We start from the raw sequence: 20,997 nt of genomic DNA, 5'->3' as shown, positions 1-20,997 counted from the left end.
ACCATAGCCATAACAGAACAGACTCAATATTTAAGGCACAGAGGACCAAAAACAGTAATCAAGGAGGACAAATCAGAAAAAAAAAACAATCAAGGTGAGCAAATCAGAGAGTAGAGGGGAAGAAGGGGGGGCAGGGGAGGTCAAGAATTAGATTAAGCCAAGTATGCAAACGAGCCCTGTAGTAACTCAGAAAATTCCCATCCCGGTTCAAACCATGTGTTAATGTGCCGAATTTGAATATAACAGACAGCTGGGCTGTCTCCCTTTCAAGAGTGGTGTGAAAATTTTTCTTCAGTAACATGCAGTCTCTTGAGTCATTAACACAATGCCCCATTCCATTAAAATGTTGACTAACCAGTTTGTGGGTCCATTCTGTTAATGACTTAAGAGATTGTATGTTACTGAGGAAAAACGTTCACACCACTCTTGAAAGGGAGACAGCCGAGCTGTCTGTTATATTCAAATTCGGCACATTAACACATGGTTTGAACCGGGATGGGAATTTTCGGAGTCACTACAGGGGCTCGTTTGCATACTTGGCTTAATCTAATTCTTGACCTCCCCTGCCCCCCTTCTTCCCCTCTACTCTCTGATTTGCTCACCTTGATCGTTTTTTTTTATTTGTCCTCCTTGATTACTGTTTTTGGTTCTCTGTGCCTTAAATATTGAGTCTGTTCTGGTGTGGCTATGGTCTGAAGAAGTGGGTCTGGCCCACGAAAGCTCACCTAAGAAATTATTTTGTTAGTCTTTAAAGTGCTACTTAAGTACTTTTTTGTTTTGATAGTACATAGACTGGCACAGCTCCCTGTCCGTTACTGTTCTTTGGAGAAATGTCATTGCTTGTAGCCCCTAGATACAGGCTGATATATTCTTGATCAGAGGTGATATAATTACAGGAGGTGCGCGTCCTTCACCTGTTCTGTCTGAATACATACTGGCTTTTGATTATTGGGTATTATCTGAAAAGCTGTATAAGATCTAATGGGTGTCATTCTCCCCGTCCCCACCCCCGCAAGAAGGAAATACCTTCAGTTACCAACTTTCTACTTGAAAGGTTGCAGACATATATAATCTGTTTGATAATACTAATACAATCAATGTAATTATACTTAAATTAATTCTGTCTTTTGTAGAGCTATGTGCAAAAAAACAAAAAAATTCTAAAAGCTGCCAAAGATTTGCCTCCAGATGCGCTTATTATTGAATATAGAGGAAAGTTCATGCTGAGAGAGCAATTTGAAGCTAATGGGTATTTCTTTAAAAGGTACATATTTAAGAACTCTTTTTTTAATAGGTTAACATTCTTAGTTTGTTAGTAAAAGGATACCTTTTTTTCCTTTTCTGCAATTACCTTGTTGCTGCTACTGTGCTAGCTACTGGCTTGTAATTGTTAATATACCATGAGTATTATACAACTGCTTTTGGACTCGCATAACAACTTCCATTAAATATTTGTAAAACACCTAGTAATTATAAGTAAATATTTTACAAATTGAGACTCTGAGACTAGGTGACTTGCTTATGATTGTTACATGGACTTTCTGATTTCTAGTTTTTAGATTTAGCCATGAGATTAAAAACAGCAAGAAGTCCTGTGGCACCTTATAGACTACCACATATTTTGGAGCATAAGCTTTTGTGGTCAAAGACCCACTGATGAAGAAGGTCTTTGCCCATGAAAGCTTATGCTCCAAAATATCTATTAGTCTGTAAGGTACTACAGAACTTCTTGTTGTTTTTGAAGATACAGACTAACTTGGCTACCTCTCTGATACTTGTCATTCATGAAATTATCCATCCCTACTTACTCTTCTGATTATTTACAAAACTCAGCCTCCAATGTCAAGAGAAGTTTTGTGTATTAGATATGTTTGTCTTATAAATCTTAATGGATTTGGATTGAGAATTCTTCATTGCTGACTTGCATGATTTGCAGTATAAAAATCAGTGCTTTGTTATGTCATAGTTGCATTAAAAAAAAAGTAAATCTGAAAAACAAGCCTTAATGTTTTTTAAAAAAGGAAAACCATCTACTTACAATAATAATAATAATAATAATAATAATAAAAACAGTAATGTAGGGTTTTTCTTTTTTTCTTTTGAGGCCATACCCTTTTGTTTTGTTCTATTCCAAATTCCATGGACTAGAAATGTGTGTTGATGCTAGAACCTTTGGAAATGAAGCTCGATTCATAAGACGGTCTTGTACACCCAATGCAGAGGTAAGCTTATCAGTATAGGAAATAATCCCTTAGTTAACCTAGATATTTATTTTGCTTGGCTTCCAGGAAGACACATACAACCTACTTGTTCCTGTAGGTTTTGTACGAAGGGGATTAAATAAGGAGGTGAGATACAGTATAATGGTGGATTAATCTTTCAGTATTGTTTTGTTGTCAACAAGTCGTTAAACTGGGATTTTAATTTATTATTTCTTTGTAAAATTCTTAAACACTGAAGCTGAGTACTGTGAAGTGGTGAGCACCTTCATCTCTCATTGGAGGAAACGGGTGGTAGGCTCATTTGGAAATGAAAATATTTTATTAATTTTCTAAATTTAACAAGCTAAATATGAAAATAGTTTTATTTTTATCAGAACATTGACTGCAAAGAAGGAGAAATATATAAAAAGAATGAATAGTAGATCATGTTTTGATATTATTAAGGCATTTTGTAAGAATAATTTCTTTGCAAACCTGTGTAAGGTAGCATCAGGAAACGTATATACATTTTGCTTAATGGTTATGAAAACCGTAATCGTTGTTATATTGGTTTCACCAATTGGCAGAGACTGGAAGCATTAGTGGGAGGGAACATCGTGTAGAAAGTATTCATGCATGCCTGGATTTTTAACTGTGAATGTGTGTTTTAATGCATTGTAGACTAATTGTATAGCTTTCTTCCTGGATTTAGGTGAGACATGTAATTGAAGACGGAACAATACATCTTTATATTTACTCCATCCATAATATTTCAAAGGGAACAGAAATTACTATTGCATTTGATTTTGATTATGGAAATTGGTAAGTGTCTTAGGTAAATAATACTCGTAAAATGTTAATATTATATTAGTTGGTGCTGTCCAGTTATTATGGATGCTACTGTTCTCATACTTGAATGGCATCACTCCCATAAAGTCCTCAGTGAGAAGAGTGTATGCCATTGCAGGATTTTCCTTTTAAAGGATGTTTCATTATTGATAGACCTTTTCACTGTAAATGGTAAGTGATTTTGTATCTCCTCAGTACTGCATGTGTGGATTAACAGTGAAAATTCTTTAAAACTGCATTCATTTTGCGGATTGTTAAATACTAATTGATAGTTTAATATACACCTATTCAGAAATGTGCTAATTTAAAAAATAATCGCTTTTCTTACAGCTTTGCTTACCATAGTTAACAGCTGAAGCAACTTAGAAGGAATAAAATCAGACCTAAGCTAAATCTCTGTCACTGTGTCTACACTACGAGATAAACTCAAATGTATTAATATTGATTTGGTAACTTTGGAATTCATAAATTTGATTTTGACTATCCTGACCTCCACACCTACTCCTCACAAAGTCAACTTATTGCTGCCATGCTCGACTGGCAAACAGACTGTTGCAGTAGTGCATTGTGGGAACCTATCTCACAGTTCGCTCATCTCTGTAGCATTTTGGGTATGTTCGCTGGGTTTTGACATCTTCCCATGTTGCGTTTTCCTCATTCCCCTCCTATATTAAGCAAATGTCCATTTTTCCAGTCAGAAGGAAAGAAAAGGTAGGCATCCAGAGAGATTGCAAAGTTACCAGAAATCTTTTTCTTCTGTAACTGAATTATCCGGGATTTCTTAAAAATCTGTAAGCGTGTCTTTTCAACTGGCCATTCACTAACTATACCCCCTCCTATGATTGCATCTGATCCCTGAAAATAACACAGGGACCCTCAAAACCTTTACAGATATTGCTGAGGGGAGGGTATTCGGCTTCCTTGTTCATTATACAGCTTCTGTGCACAGTCTGTGTTCTCAGCTGGCCACTCGCTGACTGTACGCCCTCCCATGATTGTATCTAATCCCTGAAAATAACACAGGGACACTGAAAAGCTGGGGGAAAGTTAGAAGAAAAAAGATAGAAAAGGCTAGGAAAAATTGTCTTCCCTCCTCACTACACAGACATTGCTAACACGAAGGATGACTGTGAAGTCTCATACACTGAACTTAAAATGGAAACAGGAATCTCAACTGGCCCTCCACCCACTGTTCCCTGTGATTTTTGGTATTCCTGGTGGTTTTCGGGGTGGGTGTCAAAGCATGAAGAACCAGAATAGGAAAGGTTAGGAAAAAGATTTTTATAACTAAAGTAACAAAGATTTTGCAAAAATCAGTAGGTATTTCCAATGGGCAAGAAGCCCCCGAGAATATTTTTTGTGGTGGGGTAGTTTCAGTGTGCGGCCAGTTGAAGTAGTCTCAGTGAATGTGTTAGCTGCCAGGGGAGATGTCTTCCCTGTGGCATCAAGACACATGAGTCCACTGTTGGGGCACAGGAGGCTAGTTTCAGTGAAGGGGCCGGTTGAAGTAGTCCCCTCCAATATCTTAGCCACCGGGGGGAGACTTCCCCTCAATGGCTGCAAGCCCCCGAAAATCTTTCCAATGCTTGGAGCCCTAACCACGTGCAAGCCAGGAAGTGGTGCTGCCTGGTAGCATGGTTAACACCGAACAGCAGGCACATCCTTTTGTTGGGTTGGGGGCTACCCATGTGATGTGGCTGAGAGCAGGAAAGACCCCATGCGTGGTGCCTGTGTGGAGGGAGGGGTATTGTGCAAAAATGTACATCATTGAGAAGAAGTTTCTTGGTCTCTTATGCAAGCATGACCCCACACAACAGCTTTGTTGCCATGTGGTGCAGCGGGGCAGCAGATAGCACCAGGCAGCGCAGAAAAAAATACTAAGTGTAAAGACAGAACCATGAGCTCCGTGCTGGGGCTGTTTGTAATGGGTTGATGCACTCACAGCGCCACACTTCTCAGGCTCTCGTGCAAACATGACCCCACAGGTTCCTGGTCCCGATTTGAAATTCATGAAGGTCTCCCTGTTACCTAGTTCCTGCAAACCTGGAGAGTAGCGGCCAGACAGGAGCACTGAGGGGCATTGTGGGTGACATGTGGGACATGTCTGGAGGCTGATAAATTCAATTCTTCCTCGAGTGTCCCCGTGGGTGCTCCACGATAGGTGTCGGGCTTGCCCCGGCGCCGCAGATCGGAAACTTTCCAGCAGTTTCTGCCAGACCGCGCATACACCGGTGCGCGCCGCTCCCTTGCGCGCCCCCGGCCATGCGTGCGATCCGGTCCCCGCCAGTTCCTTCTTAACCGCCATCGGCTGCAGACAGAATCCGCTCAGGCTGCGGCCAGTCAGTGTACTTAGAGTTTTTAGTTAGATTGTTGGTTTCTTTTCTTGCAAAAATAAATAAATAAATAAATAATAAAAATAATATGTGTAGAAAGATTAGTAAAAGAGAGGGAGGAGCGAAGACAGCGCGGGGACGTGAAGGCCAGTAGGCCTCCTGCTGCGGCAGGCTGGGGGCCGTGAGAGGGGAACAGGCACAGAGGCAGTGCTAAGTACCCTATTAACAACTCAAAAGACTCACCGCGATGTCCTCTTCAGGATTCAAAAAGTGAGAGTCCTGCCGCGAAGCTATGCCGGCCTCCGATGGGCATAGTCAATGCATTAGGTGCCTGGGGGAATCACACGTTACCCAGAAGTGTTCCTTCTGTGCAAAGCTCACAGCTGGAGCCAGAAAGGACAGAGAAATGCACCTGAAAATGCTGTTGTTTGATAAGGCCCTCCAGCCAGATGTGCCGGAGAGGCCTCAATCAGAGGGACCCACAGGGCTCCATAAAAGGAAGGCGGCGTCCCTCACCCCCTCGGTGCAGAAATGGAGGAAGCTCTTTCCAGCCCGATCCCTGCCGGCGGCCACAGCGAGCGGGACGGACGTAGCACACAGCCCCCAGCCACAGTCACAAACAAGCGGCAGCGCACGTGGCAGAGGCTGAGCCTTCGATTACTAAACAGCCGGCACGCACAGCCTTCAGAGCGGCGGCCAGGCAAGCGCCGGAATCAGCGGCACCGCCGCAAGCGGCACAGATTCCCGTGGCACCAACAGTGCAGGGCTAACAGGCACGCAGCCTGCAGGCACCGGAGGAGGCTATCCGCGCGGCACTGCAGCTAAGCATGCCGAGCGCGGCGCCGACAGTGGGGCCGAGATCCCCGGCACGGGACGGGGCGGTGCCAGCCCCGCAGGGGAGGGGAAAGGCAGCAGCAAAATCCCGGCACCGCAGCCCTTCCCCGGACAGGGCTGCAGGGCTGCTTTCAACAAGCCCTCCCCTTATGCTGCACACACCAACCAGAAGACATGGGTCTACCCCAGCCTACCCAGAGCCGCCTTCTCCGTTCCTCCAGCCGGCGTCACCATGGCTCGGGCCACCTTCGCCTTTTCTGGGATTTGACCCCCTGGAGTACTATCACAAACCAGTTTCACCATTGTGTCAGTCATCAAGAAGATCTCGCTCTCCCAGACATAAGGGGTATGCACCTCGAGAGTGGTCCAGGTCTCCATCCCAGGAACCGTGCCTGTGCTGCCATGGTCGCCCTTACCATGCTGGGCATAGACACCACAGGCATACACCCAGGGGCAGGTCCCCCCTGACTGTCCAATATCCCCGTGGGCACTCACGGACGGGGACAGAAACACAGTTGTCTCAGGGGGAGTTGATTTTGGAAGCCCGAGATTTTCCCTCGCAAGCCTCTAGCGAGAGGGTGTACCACTGACAGCAGGACCCTGCGCGTTCGAAGGAGGCTTACCCTAGTGGTTCCTCCTTGTCCTCCCCCGACGAGGCTACGGCTCCCGGGGATGTTGCTACCCTGGACGACCTCAAACAGTTTCAGGAGCTGTTTAAAAGGGTGGCCTTCACGCAAGGCATCCAAACAGCAGAGGTGCAGGAGAAGCACCACAAGCTCCTCAAAAACCTGAGACCTCCGGCCTCATCCAAAATCGCTATCCTGCTCGACGAAGCAATCATGGAGTTGGCCACCACCATATGGCAGACCCCGGCTTCCGCTCCACCTATAAACAAGAGAGCAGATAAGAAATACTTCGTCCCGGCGAAGGGCATGGAGTTCCTGTTTAGTAACCCACAACCAAATTCACTGGTGGTAGAATCGTCTCAGCAGAGGTCAAAGACTTCCCAGTACAAAGCGGGGGGTACGGACAGAGATGCCAAGAAGCTAGAGCTGTTCGGCAGAAAGGTATACTCCTCCTCCACCCTGCTGTTGAGAGTGGCAAATTGTGCAGCACATCTAGTGAACCATAATTTCGACAATTACTCCAGGCTTACTTCTCTCATGGATTCGCTTCCAGAAGATAAGAAGCCGGTGCTGAAGGCCATTGTGCAAGAGGGCTATGCATCTTCGAGGACGGGAGTCCAGATCGCCCTGGACGTAGCGGACACGGCGGCACGTTCAACGGCTACGGCAGTGGTCATGCGCAGGGAATCCTGGCTGCAGACATCGGGTATCCCGAGGGATCTGCAGGCAAAAATTGTTAATCTCCCCTTCGACATGCAGAAGTTGTTTTGCGGAGTCAGCTGATTCGGTCCTTCACTCCAGTAAGGACTCGAGCTACACTCAGAACCCTGGGTATTTATACCCCTCCATACAGAAAGAAAAAGTATTACCCTCAACAAAGGCGATACCCATACCAGCCTCAGCGTGCTCAGTACCAACGGGGCTACGACCAAGGGCGACATCAACAGCAACAACAGTATAGAACTCCTAGGCGACGTTCCCAACAGAGCCGTGCATCCTCGGGCAGGCCCAAAGGCAACAAGTTTGACGGACAGGTCGAGGGCTGCACCATTACTACCATCGTGCAATGCCATCCCCAACTAATGTTCCATCATCGCCTCCGACCATTCCACTCCACAGTGGCAAAAGATCACCACAGACAAATGGGTACTAGAGATCATAGCCATGGGTTACGCGATCCCCTTCCAGTCGCTCCCACCGCCAAAACCTCCGCCCGGGCCTCATCTCAGGGATGCTTCCCACGAGGCGAAACTCAAGCAGGAGGTGGACCATCTTGTGTTCGTAGGGGCGGTGGAAAGAGTACCGGAGCGACTACAGGGGAAAGGGTTTTATTCACAATACTTCCTCACAGAGAAGAAAACAGGAGGCTGGAGGCCCATCTTAGATCTTCGAGGCCTCAACAGGTACTTGCGCAAACAGCGTTTTCGGATGATCACAGTCGCCTCTATACTCACGGCACTGGACGATGGAGATTGGTTTGCAGCCCTCGACTTACAAGATGCGTATTTTCATATAACGATCCACCCGGCACACAGACATTTTTCTCCATTTTATGGTCGGCAAAGAACATTTCCAATACAAGGTCCTGCCGTTTGGCCTCTCCTTGGCCCCCAGAGTCTTTACCAAAACCCTGGCAGTGGTGTCAGCATACCTGCACAGACAGGGGGTATTTATATTCCCATATCTGGATGACTGCCTACTGAAAGGGGCCTTGAGGGCAGAGGTACTACGCATGATACGCGTAACAGCAAACACGTTTTCTTCGCTGGGCCTGGTCATCAACCTCGCAAAGTCAAAGACCGACCCCACACAAGACGTAGAGTTCATAGGGGCACGTATAAACTCTATTACAGCAAGGGTCTATCTACCCGACGCCTGCTTTCGCGCCATCAGTTCCCTGGTGCAAGTCATTACATACAGCCCCACGGTGCCGGTCTTAACGTGCTTGCAGCTGCTAGGCCACATGGCAGCGGCAATGTTTGTGGTACAGAACGCCAGATTGCACATGCGCAGCCTGCAACATTGGCTGGCAAGCGTCTACAAGCCGGCGTCCCACACTGTCCACAGGGTGGTGTCGCCCACGATAGAGGTGCGCAGATCCCTGCAATGGTGGGTAAACCCCAAGAACATGCTAACAGGGGTACCCTTTCACCAACCACAAATCTCTATTTTTCTTACTACCTATACTTCCCACATAGGGTGGGGAGCACACATCGGCAACAAGGTAACGCAAGGACTGTGGTCCCCTACGGAACAGTCACTGCATATAAATATACTGGAGCTCAGAGCAGTGTTCAATGCCTGCAAACACTTTCGAGACCACATACAAGGCAAAGTAGTCGGGATCAATACAGACAATACCTCCACCATGTTTTATATAAATCGACAAGGAGGAGCTCGATCCCGTGCCCTATGTGCGGAAGCCGTCCGGCTGTGGAACTGGTGCATCGCCAACAATATAACGTTGAAGGCCTCGTACTTACCAGGAGCTCACAACGTGAAGGCAGACCAGCTGAGCAGGTGCTTTGCACTCATGCACAAATGGCAGATCCGCTCTGATCTGCTACGACCGATCTTTCATACATGGGGGTTTCCCCAGATAGGCCTGTTTGCCACCCAGCACAACAAGAAGTGCCCCCAGTACTGCTCCAGGGCAGGACTAGGGCGGGGGTCCTTGGGGGAAGCATACGCGATTTCGTGGAAGGGCCCCCTGCTTCACGCGTTTCCCCCCACAGTGCTCATCCACAAGGTCTTGCAGAAAGCCAGGAGGGAACGAGCCTGCATGATCCTAGTAGTCCCAACGTGGGATCGACAGCAATCGTTCCCCTTGCTTCTGCACGTCGGACCGCCCACCGCTTCCCCTTCCGGCGGCACCGGACCTGCTCACACAGGCCCAGGGGTCCATAGTGCATCCACACCCTCAAGGCCTGCACCTACAAGCATGGTTAATCCATGGTTCAGCTCACTAGAGAGTACATGTACGGAGGGAGTACAACAAGTCGTGGAGAGTAGCCGAAGGACCTCCACCAGGAAGACTTACAAGCAGAAATGGACTCGATTCACTGCATGGTGTTCTGCCAAGCAGTTAGCTCCCCTTGATGTGCCTATACCCGTAATACTAGAATACTTACTGGACCTCAAAAGAGGCGGGCTCTCCCTATCCTCGCTGAAGGTCCACCTTGCTGCTATATCGGCTTTTCGGCATGAAGAGGAAGGGCCCACGGTGTTTGCCCACCCTATTGTTACCAGGTTCCTGAAGGGGCTGGTAAACGTGTACCCCCCTCGGAAACCGCTTCCACCATCGTGGAACTTGTACCTAGTGCTCAGCGCGCTAACGGGCCCACCCTTTGAACCCTTAGCCACAGTTCCCCTATGTCTCCTTACGATAAAAACAACCTTCCTCCTTGCAATCACGTCAGCCCGCAGGGTGAGCGAGCTCGCAGCAGTCATGGCAACGCCGCCCTGCACAGTCTTCTCAAAGGAGGCGGTAACCTTACGGCTGCATCCAGCCTTTGTTCCGAAAGTTTCTTCAGAGTTCCACCTTAACGAACCTATAGTTTTACCCTTGTTTTACCTGAAGCCTCACAGCTCCAGCAAGGAGGCACGCCTACATCTCCTGGACGTGAGGAGGGCGTTGGCCTTCTACATAGACAGAACTAAGTCCTTCCGGAAGACAGACAGACTCCTAGTCTCTCTCGCTCCCAGGTCAAAAGGAGAGGGTCTCTCCTCACAGAGAATCTCGAAGCACATTGTGTCCTGTATAAAAATGTGCTACGAACTTCGAAAGACTCCTGTGCTGGCCCCGCCTAGGGCTCACTCCACCAGGGCGGTGGCGGCATCAACAGCCTTTTTCAAGGGCATCCCGTTAAAAGACATCTGTAGAGTGGCGACCTGGTCATCCTATGACACCTTCGCCAAGCATTATGCCCTACACCGGGTATTCCAAGAGGATACCCGCCTCTCGACAGCGGTCCTTTCGGGGGCAAGCTGCACATAAACCCGATTACCCACCTCCTTACTTGGGTTACTGCTGGATAGTCACCTATTGTGGAGCACCCACGGGGACACTTGAGGAAGAAAGAGAAGTTACTCACCATAGTAACAATGGTTCTTCGAGATGTGTCCCCGTGGGTGCTCCACCACCCGCCCATCCTCCCCGCTTCAGATCTCGGTTTAGTGTTGTTCAGGAGCATCCGAGGCGGTTGGTCAAGGAACTGGCGGGGACCGGATCGCTCACGTGGCCGGGGGCGCGCAAGGGAGCGACGCGCGCCGGCGCATGCACGGTTCGGCAGAAACTGCTGGAAAGTTTCCGATCTGCGGCGCTGGGGCGAGCCCGACACCTATCGTGGAGCACCCACGGGGACACATCTCGAAGAACCATCGTTACTACAGTGAGTAACTTCTCTTTTTCAGACATGGTGCTTCCAGACTGGCCTTTAGTTGAACTTTTGAATTTGAGCTTGGTGATGTTCCCAACTGATACCAATGATATTATGATATCGATATTAGTGCTCCCTAAATCTAGTTAATGTTCTTTTAGTCAAGACGGTCACATGGTAATATCAAACTAATTGCCTTAAATTCAAATTTCTCGTGGTGTAGACGCAGCCTATAATAATGAAAATGTTACATTTGTGCTATAATAATTACAGAAGGATGTTCAACTCTGTTAAGACTTTCCTTATAATAATGTCTTAAATTCTAAAATATGTTGATCCACATGTTCCCCTGGGAACAGCTATTTCTCCCTTTGTGAATTCTGCAATCCTCTGGAAGATAGATGCCATTGGTTTGAAATAGTAAAATGATTAATGTAAGTGCTGCTCCTAAATATGCATGAACAATTTCCATTGACTATAAAGTACACACATTAGGCAATATAGCTAACGCCTTCCTCAGACATCAGTACTATTCAAGAGTTAGGGCAAACTCTGCTGGATTTGTAGAGATCTTTTTTGCATCAGTCTGGGTATTTTGCTCATTTATAAATGCTACTATGTAAAGTTTTATATTACTTAAACTTGTATGACTTACAAGAGTTCTTGTATACGTTATATCTGTTGGATTGTCATTCCCAGTGTTCTATCCAGACAGACATATGATTTTTACAAATCAGTGTACAAAATTAAATTGCTCTGATTTTTACATTTTTACATTTTGCACCACAATATTTTTTTTGTTTTTTAAAATGTTGTTTAGCTTTCATTTATTTGTTGTAATGGTGTTCCATATTGTAAACAGGGAAAAGGGTTTAAGAAACTGTGGGTGAGAATAATAAAATGCAAGGTTATGTCTACACATAAGCATAATTTCAAAATAAGCTATTCCAGAAGAGATTTTCCAGAATAACTTATTTTGAAATAGTGTCTCTCACACTCTCACACACACACACACAATGCATTTTGAAATAGCACTTGGCTATATGAAAATAGAGCGTCTGCACTAGCCCAACATGGTCATTTCGAAGACATGCTTTTCGTTGCTGCGGAGCTCATCCGGACGGGTACTTTTTGAAAGGATCCCAGGAACTTCAGCAGATAAGAATAAGGGGCTTTTGAAGTTGGAGGAGTCCTTTCGAAAAGGACCCCTGTCTGGATGACTCATATGGCAGCGAAAGGAGGCAGTTTCGAAGAGCCGTGGCCTGTGGCATGCTAATATGCATTTCAGCGCTTCATTAGTAATCTTTGAAATGGCTGTTTGCATGGCCATTTTGAAGATTTGGGCTAGTGTAGGCACGTCCATAGAGACCGTTTCTAAACAGAGTCATTGGATGCACTATGGCTTGTTTTGAAATAGGCTGTATTTGCTGTCCACACCTCCCCTATTTCTAAATAACTATTTTGAAATAGGTGCTATTCCTTATAGAATGAGGTTTACATACTTCGAAATAAGCAAACCACTATTCTGAAATAACTTTTGCTGTGTAGCCATATCATAATATTGCACAGCATGGTAAAAATTTAACCATTTTCAAATGTGCTAAGATATTGGTTCAGTGAAATGAGTAGGAGTGGTCTAACTTTTTAAAATCATATTGTTGTAGAATTCAGTTCAATATTTTTACACCCATCTCTTTTGGGTATTTACTGTTTTAGCAAATACAAAGTGGATTGCGCTTGCCTCAAAGAAAATCCTGAATGCCCCGTTCTTAAACATGGTTCCGAACCTACAGAAAACATCAATACTGGATATGAAACCAGAAGGAAAAAGGGAAAGAAAGATAAGGACATTTCAAAAGAAAAGGAAATACAAAATCAGAACATCACGCTTGATTGTGAAGGAACAGCCACCAAAATGAAGATTCCTGATAATAAGCAGAGGAGACTTTCTCCACTCAGACTGTCCATTTCCAATAATCAGGTATTAAAGCAAAAATAACTGAATGGCCAGATTTATAAACCAGATGATTGCTTGCTTTAGAATAGTTCTTAAAAAAATCTTACAAGTTATTGGAAAGAGTTGTTCTTTGTGATTTTTAGTATTGGATTAGCTACTTAAAGTATTATGCTATTTCTAGTTCTCTTGAAATACAGATTGAACCTGTCTAATCTGGGCCACTCTTGTTTGGCAACATCTGTAATCTGGCATGATTTCAGTTAGCTCAATGACCACTTATCATAGGTGCGGCCTAGTTTCCTGTGGTCCTGTAAAATTTATTTACAACTGCCAGTCTTGGCTCTCAACGTTCTGTTATTATTTAGCTGTAATTTACCCCAAAATGTCTTCTAAGAGCCCAATAAGCAGTGGAAGTGTTGGAAATGTGACTGCCAAGAAGAAGAATGCTGCTAGACAATATTGACCTCCCATGGTCCGGCAAATTTTCTCATCCAGCGTTGATCAGGTCCTGAGGGTGCCTTATTAGAGAGGTTCAACCCATAATTGTCTGTTTTTAAAGGTAATTTGTTTCTCTTTAACCTGTTTCTCCCACTGAAATGCCTCGACATAAACCAGAAGTTATGCCTTTTAAAGTGCTTTGCAGATCTGTAGTGTAAAAGCTGCATGCCATGTCTCAAGATCCCAAAACCATCCTAAAGCAGTGTTAGTCACATGAATGCTATCCCTGCAGTTGTGATGCTTTTAATCACAGTTGTAAACAGGCTTGCTTCCATAACAATTTCTTCTACCAAGATTTCAACCTCAAAAAGACATTGAGGTCTCATATTCATAGCCTATATGTACCTGTTGAGTGTTGTGTAGATTGACACTGGCATAAAAAGGGTAAACTGAGACGGTAATGATAAACGGATATTTATAAAGTGTGTTCAGGGAAGAAGGGTGGTCTAGTATGGTATCCATGGTTTTGGTAATAGGGTTTCTGTTAATTTATTGGCATAGGAGAGCAGGTAAATGAGACAGTAATGAATTTTACGGACACTGGTTCAGGAGGGCTTGCACACACCAATTAGTAAAGAGAAATTATACAAAGAACAGATATCATAATGATGGATTCATGTTTGTTTTCAGGGAGGAGAGAATTGATTGTCTAAGTGTAAATACTTGATGGGATTATGAGGGTAATTGGAAGGAAGAGATTATGAGGGTAATTGGAAGAGAGTTGAATGTGCGGTTGTAGGGATCCATTTTCAAATTCTCTCCATCCTCCTAGAGAGTAATGAAGGGAACCATGATGGAAGAAAAGAAAGACAGAGTTAAGGGAATTGGTGATGATGCACAGACAATCAATATACAAAATTTTTGCATAAAGTTTACATTAAGTTTGTGGTCTTGGGGCATGGTAGACTGGCATACTCAAACAGCTAACTTGCTTTAGAATGCTTCTGGGTTCACAAGGACTGGCATGAGATTTCTATAGAAATGAAGCTACGAAGGCAGTATGTTCAAACAAAAGTTTTACAGGTAAGGTGTGTTTTTTTTTTTTTCCTGGCCAGGTTGCCACTAGCAGTAACTGGTATTTGAAACCTATTTTGGGGCACACAGTTTCCTATATAATCTTTATAAGAATTGTCACACTCAAGCTAAAAGATTTTTTTTAACCTAGAAAAACATCAGATGTTTAAAAAGCAGTTCAGTTGGCCAAAATAACACTTTATGTATGTACTTTGTCTATTTTTTTAGTTCTGTACTCAAGAATTGTACTGTTAACTTACACTTAATATCAGTTTTATTAAACAACAAATATAATAATTCCAACTTCATTTTTAAGGCAACCACAACTAAGAACAAATGGTAGAACATTGGAAACATATCAGATGTTATTGACTCTGCTTTATTCTTTTCAAGTTTTTGAATGTTATCTTTCTGTTGTAAGGGACCTGGAAAAAAGCAGAAGTATTCCCCCACATATATCTTTTGTGTTCCCTGTGGTAAGCCACTAATGTTAGATTGTAATGGAGGTTAATACCACGTCAGTGGAAATGTTTGTTAATAGAGACATACATTTGAGTTGACTGCAAGCATTTATATAAATATGACGATCTTGTTTTACATTATAATATACATTCCATTTTATGAAAAATTGAGGTTTAATATTTTAAAAAATTGATGTCTCAAGTTAGGGTTCAAATTTCTTATTTCTCTTCACAAATAAGTAGCCTGATGTTCATTAGTGCTGAGTGCCCGGTAGTGCCCATTGGCTTGGAAGCTTAATTCTTATATATTGGTTGGAAAAAGCTCAAGTGATTTGTAAAGAAAATTATGTGGATGTTTCTGTTTGGACTGGAGAAGGTACTTGAGTCAGGGTATATATCTAGAGCAATAAAAGGGTCCAAGTGGATGATACGTAGTTTTTATATGTTACATTGGTTAATGGCTGGTAGCTTATGAAGTAGTGATTTGAGGCTACTTTGTTCTGTGTAGCTTTTAGATTTCCCTAGCTTGAAAGAGTAGTAGTGGAGCTTCTGTAAAGCAGTCATTTCCATCTTTCAGGAGCCAGATTTTATTGATGATATAGAAGAAAAAACTCCTATTAGCAATGAAGTAGAAATGGAATCAGAGGAGCAGATTGCAGAAAGGAAAAGGAAGATGGTAAGTTGGGAAGCAAGTAGCTGCTTAAAGCTGTCACTAGAAATTAGTGATGGCTGCTCTTCCCATGCTAATTTGCTGCCTTTTTATAGGCTTTTAGAATGTGAGCATATATGAAGCGAGTATACCATATGCACTTTAAACCTTGCTTGCTGAGTGAGAGCATTTGCATTTGGCTTGACCATCACCGCCTGACAAAACATGCAAATTTATTCTTTTTGTTTTTAAAATGTTTATAATTTTCTGTTGCCTCTGTGTTGTAGCTGTCATTACTTTCAGAAAATGCCTAATTATGGCTTTTGGTTTTTTATTATAGTGCTCCACAATAGTTGGTTATTTGTAAGATACAGTCGGGGACAAGATTTTCATAACTGAGTAATGATTTTGGATGCTTAATTTCAGGCACATTTAAAGAGGCTTAATTTTCAGCGATGGGTCGCTCAATTTCTGAAAATAAGGCCTTTTTAGCAATGGTGTCTGTTGGACACTCAAATTTATGTGCCTAAAATCGCTAGTCACTTCTGAAAAGCTCAGCAGGGTGGATAAAGAAAATAATTTATCTATTTTTTTAAATACCGGTATGAAAAGTTCCTTACATATGTTTGTTCTGCATGAATTTTATTTTAAAGGCAAAAGTGAGTTTCAAAACTTCAGCTGCTGCCTTTTACTGACAAGCTTTAGTGTTACCTGAGTTTTTGCCTTAACAAAAGCATGGATGTGTATCTAAAATGAACTTGCTAGATAGAAAATTAACCATTTGATTTTTGTATTCAGAATGGGTCATATCTGTTCACAGTTCTTTTGCCTACACAACTTTGGTTGGGGGACAAATGTTCACTGAAACATATGGTTAGTTGTCTAGTTTAGTTGGTTAGTTTATAAATACAGATCATATGCATATAGGCTAATTTATTGTTCAGGTATAATCTTAGTCATAAGATAATGTGCTTTAAAAATATGTGCTTACAGTTTAAGTTGTTGGAGACTTTATGAAAATTTGACCCTTGAAGAAATTGGATTACAGTGGTTAAATTTGAAAACTATTTTAAATGCTGAGGACACAGATTTATTTACGGAAAGAGGTCTTCTTTGCTTTAAGATTAATAATTGAACTTTTAATTTGAGTTAATAGAGTTGCCACAGTTTAAGCCATCCAGTTACACATTATATGAAGTGTACCTATGGTGATGCATATTAGTTACACAGCAGCAGAGGTCTAGGATTTTATATTTCACACACTGTTATGGGTAGGTCTCTGCTCCAAGGAAGTGACCACCTAACTCAAACTTAATGCTACTGACCATAACAATACGTAATGGGTTGGAAAAAGGATATTGCCAGCCTTTCCATTTGAAAATAAAATAGACGTTTTGGTGCAAATTTGCTACAGTGAAATTAAAAGCAAAAAGAAAAAGCTGGGATTGATACTAAAACTGGTACCTGTAGTAAAATAGGCATGTATTCAAGATCCTTATTTCTTAATGTGAAATGTTTAATACCCTGTTATAGTTGAAAAGATCCAAAAAAAGTGCATTAAACTACTTCTTATTGCAATACTGACCTGGTTGAATTGCATATATGGTATATCTAATATCTTTCGGTTGCTGTAAGAATCTTAGCATTTGTGAGTAGAACGTAGTACGTGGATATATAGCTACAATTTAGGTACACAGTTATGTTTAGTCTTCATTTCAGGTGTGTCTACAGAGGCACAAATCTTCGAAGTAGCCATGCTGATGGCCATTTCGAAGATTACTGATGAGGCACTGAATTGAATATTCAGCGCCTCATTAGCATTAGGACGCTTCTGGCCACGGCGCTTCAAAAGCGCCGCTTTTGAAAGCGTGCGTCTACATGGGGGTCCTTTTCGAAAGGACCCCACACCTTTCGAAATCCCCTTGTCCCGATCACTGATCGGAATAAGGGGATTTCGAAAGGTGTGGGTCCTTTCAAAGAGGACCCCCATGTAGCCATGCGGAGCCGCAAGCCTTTGAAGCGCCGCGGCCGGAAGCGTCCTAATGCTAATTAGGCACTGAATATTCAATTCAGCGCCTCATTAGTAATCTTCAAAATATGGCTATTTCAAAGATATGTGCCCGTGTAAACACAGCCTTCATGTTTTTATTTTTGAATTCCATAAAACCAGTCAGCCTGGAGAGGAAGGTAAGGACTGGCAGACATGTATGGAGAGTCGGGGGCAGGAATTGGCGGTTTTGTCACTTGTGATATTTAAATGAGTTTACAGTCATAATGTCACACCATTGGGAATATGGATCCCTAAAGGCAATATTCCACATTTCACATCTCCCTTGAGCAAGAGTTGCATAGCTGATGATGGAATAGTGCTGTTTAGGCCCTTCAAAAAGAGGCATATATTTGGAGTTTAAACTACCCATCATAAATACCCTGATTTAGTATGTAATTTAAAGGTTTATTTTGTAACTATTTAGAATGAGGTCTGATGTGAATCTGGCAAGTAAGTCATGCTGTAAACCAGTAAGAGAGATGAAACAGTGGTTCTACAAGTGAGAAAGTGTTCTGTTGCACAGTTTCAGAAATGCTCTAACGTGACTGAGTATAATTTTTACTGTTTAAGTTAATTTCAGCATGGTAATATGCTGTTTATAGACCAAAGCTCCCAACCAAGAAAACGTTAACAGATTTTAGTTGGTTTTGCATAGGCAATTTTTTTCCCCAGAACTAGCAGAGCTGTTTAGCATGTTGCAGAAATGGCAGATATCAGCATTTTGCAGTATACTAACACTGCGTTGTCAATTTTCAGAGTATCTCACAGTATATTATACTAGTTTTTCTGTATGTTCCATCGAAATTTGCTGACCAGATCAGTTTTGTATTGGAGGTTGTGCACCTATAATAATATAGAATCATAGAATATTAGAAATGGAAGGGACCTCGAGAGATCATCAGTTCAAGTCACTTGCCCTCATGGCAGGACCAGTGCCCTCTAGATCAGAGGTCAGCAATCTTTCTGAGGTGGAGTGCGGAAATTTGACCTTTTGACCTCTCTGTACCCAGTGCTGGTGGTGCTCTTAACAGTCTCCAATACTCTTATTTACAACAGCTTAATTAATAAATAAATGAAGGAGCAGAACTTTCCTGTTTATCTGTGGCTGGTGACAGGAAGAAGAGCCCTGGTATGCAGAAGTGGGGCTGGCATGTTCTGGGGGCAGGTGAGCTGACGGGGAGGAACTGGGCAGCCCTGGGGAAGCAAGACCTCTAAAGACCTTGCTGAAATTAACTGCCAGCCTGAAGGTGGCAAGACAGGGCAGAAATGGAAAGCCAGAGGGCTTGGCCCCCATCCCAGATGGTGGGCAGAGGCGGGGGCAGATGGACTAAAAAATCCTCACCTCAGGGCAGATGGCAAAGTGCCAGGGGGGTAGGGGGGCACAGAGGGGCTCATTCTCTGTACCCAGTAGAGGTGGGGGCAGGTGGTGGGAAAAGGGTGGCAAGTTTAGCAGGGGGAGCTGCTCTGCCCGCCCCCATCCCCTCTCCCAGCCTGAAGGGCCTTGTGCTGTGCTTCAGACAGCTCTGTGCCACGCTGCCTCTCAGCTGGCTTGCAAGCCAGGGTGGCACATCCCCACGGCTGCTCTGCCGTGTGCACTTCTGGGAGCAGAGCAGTGCCCGCGGATCTCTGCATTCCCCGTTGCATGGGGGGACACGGGTTCAGAGCTGAGCTTCCCATTGCATGCCACTCAGAATCAACTCGTGCCACTCTTGGCACATGTGCTGGGGGTTGCCAGCCCCTGGTCTAGATCATCCCTTACAAAGACCTATCCAGCCTGCTCTTAAATACTTCCAATGATGGATATTCCATAACCTCCCTTGGCAATTGATTCAGTGTTTAACCACCCTGACCATTGGGAAGTTTTTCTGAATGTATAACCTGCACCTCTCTTGCTATAATTTAAGCCATTGCTTTTTTCCTATCATCAGAGATTGAGAATAATTTTTCTTCTCCTTTTTGTAACATCCTTTTAGGTACTTGAAAGCTGCTGTCAGATCCACTCTGTCATCTCTTTTCCGAATTAAATAAACCTGGTTCTTTCAGTCTTCCCTCATGGGTCATGTTTTCTATATCTTTAATATTTCGTTGCTCTTCTCTGTACTCTGTCTAGTTTCTCCATCTCTTTCTTAAAACATGGTGCCAAGAACTGGACACGCTAATCAGCACAGGGTAGAGCAAGAGTTGTTTTCTTCACAACATTCCTGTTAATGCGTTCCTTTAAGCATTACGTTCCTTTTTTGCATCAGTGTCACACGGTTAACTCATATTCAGCTTGTGGTCCACTATGACCCCTAGATCCCTTTTTCCAGTCATTTCCAGTATTGTATGTGTGAACTTGATTGTTCTTTTCCTAAGTGGAGTACTTTGGATTTGTCCATATTAAACTTCATCCTGTTTATCTCAGGCCATTTCTCCAGTTCTTACAGATAAATTTGAATTATAATTCTATCCTCCAAAGCATTTGGAAACTCCCTTTCCCCCCACTGCCCTCCACCAGCTTGGTGTCATCTGCAGACTTTGTAAGTCTCTATGCCATTATTTAAATTATTGATGAAGATATTAAACAGAGCTAGTCCCAGAAATGACCCCAGGGGAACCCCACTTGTTATCCCCTTTCAACATACATCTCTCCCCAAATCAAATCCTCTCCTGCACCCTATACTCTTCCCGGATCACTCTCCAAGCCCTGTGAACCGTCCTTCCCCCCCCCATTCAGGTCACAATTCTCTCTTCGACCTTCTACCCACTCTTACATCCTTCCCCTACTCCAGAATCCTTTCCTTCATCCATGCTCTCTTGTGGATCCTGCTCCCAAATACCCTGCCCCAGGTCACAACTTCCTAATTCATCCAAACTCCCTCTAAGACCGTACACTCTATCCTGAACCCCAGTCCCTTCCTCCTAGCTCTTCTGAATCCCACCTCCATCCCAGACCCTGTACCTCCTCCATAGAAAAATGCATTCCTTAACAAATTACCAAACTCTTGGAGTGAACCACCACCTCAGTGGAAAATTATTGCCCATCTTTGTCCGGGGGGAATTGTGGGCACAAACCTTCCTGTGTCTCTTCCCCTCACCCCCGTAATTTTGAAGTAATGAGTTGATTACTGTTCTGTTCTGAGGTGACTGTTAAAAGCGTTGAGAGG

General features: G+C 43.7%; 1 protein-coding gene across 3 annotated transcripts in view; it reads left to right on the top strand.

The window, feature by feature from the left end:
- KMT2E (lysine methyltransferase 2E (inactive)) overlaps positions 1–20,997 on the top strand; it is a 113,607-nt gene that overhangs the window by 54,035 nt on the left and 38,575 nt on the right. For 2 of the 3 annotated variants that reach the window (XM_075016677.1, XM_075016686.1), the window contains 5 exons: positions 1,134–1,264; positions 2,105–2,222; positions 2,914–3,023; positions 12,939–13,203; positions 15,730–15,828. In XM_075016677.1, the coding sequence (XP_074872778.1) occupies positions 1,134–1,264; positions 2,105–2,222; positions 2,914–3,023; positions 12,939–13,203; positions 15,730–15,828 (723 nt within the window). The remainder of the gene's footprint in view (positions 1–1,133; positions 1,265–2,104; positions 2,223–2,913; positions 3,024–12,938; positions 13,204–15,729; positions 15,829–20,997) is intronic. The other variant, XM_075016695.1, reaches the window with a different exon arrangement.

The sequence above is a fragment of the Carettochelys insculpta genome, chromosome 1 (genome assembly GCF_033958435.1).
Source record: "Carettochelys insculpta isolate YL-2023 chromosome 1, ASM3395843v1, whole genome shotgun sequence".
In the NCBI taxonomy this organism is placed as follows: Eukaryota; Metazoa; Chordata; order Testudines; family Carettochelyidae; genus Carettochelys; species Carettochelys insculpta.
Note: the sequence above shows the minus strand (reverse complement) of the source record. Positions and strands in the feature narration are given on the sequence as shown.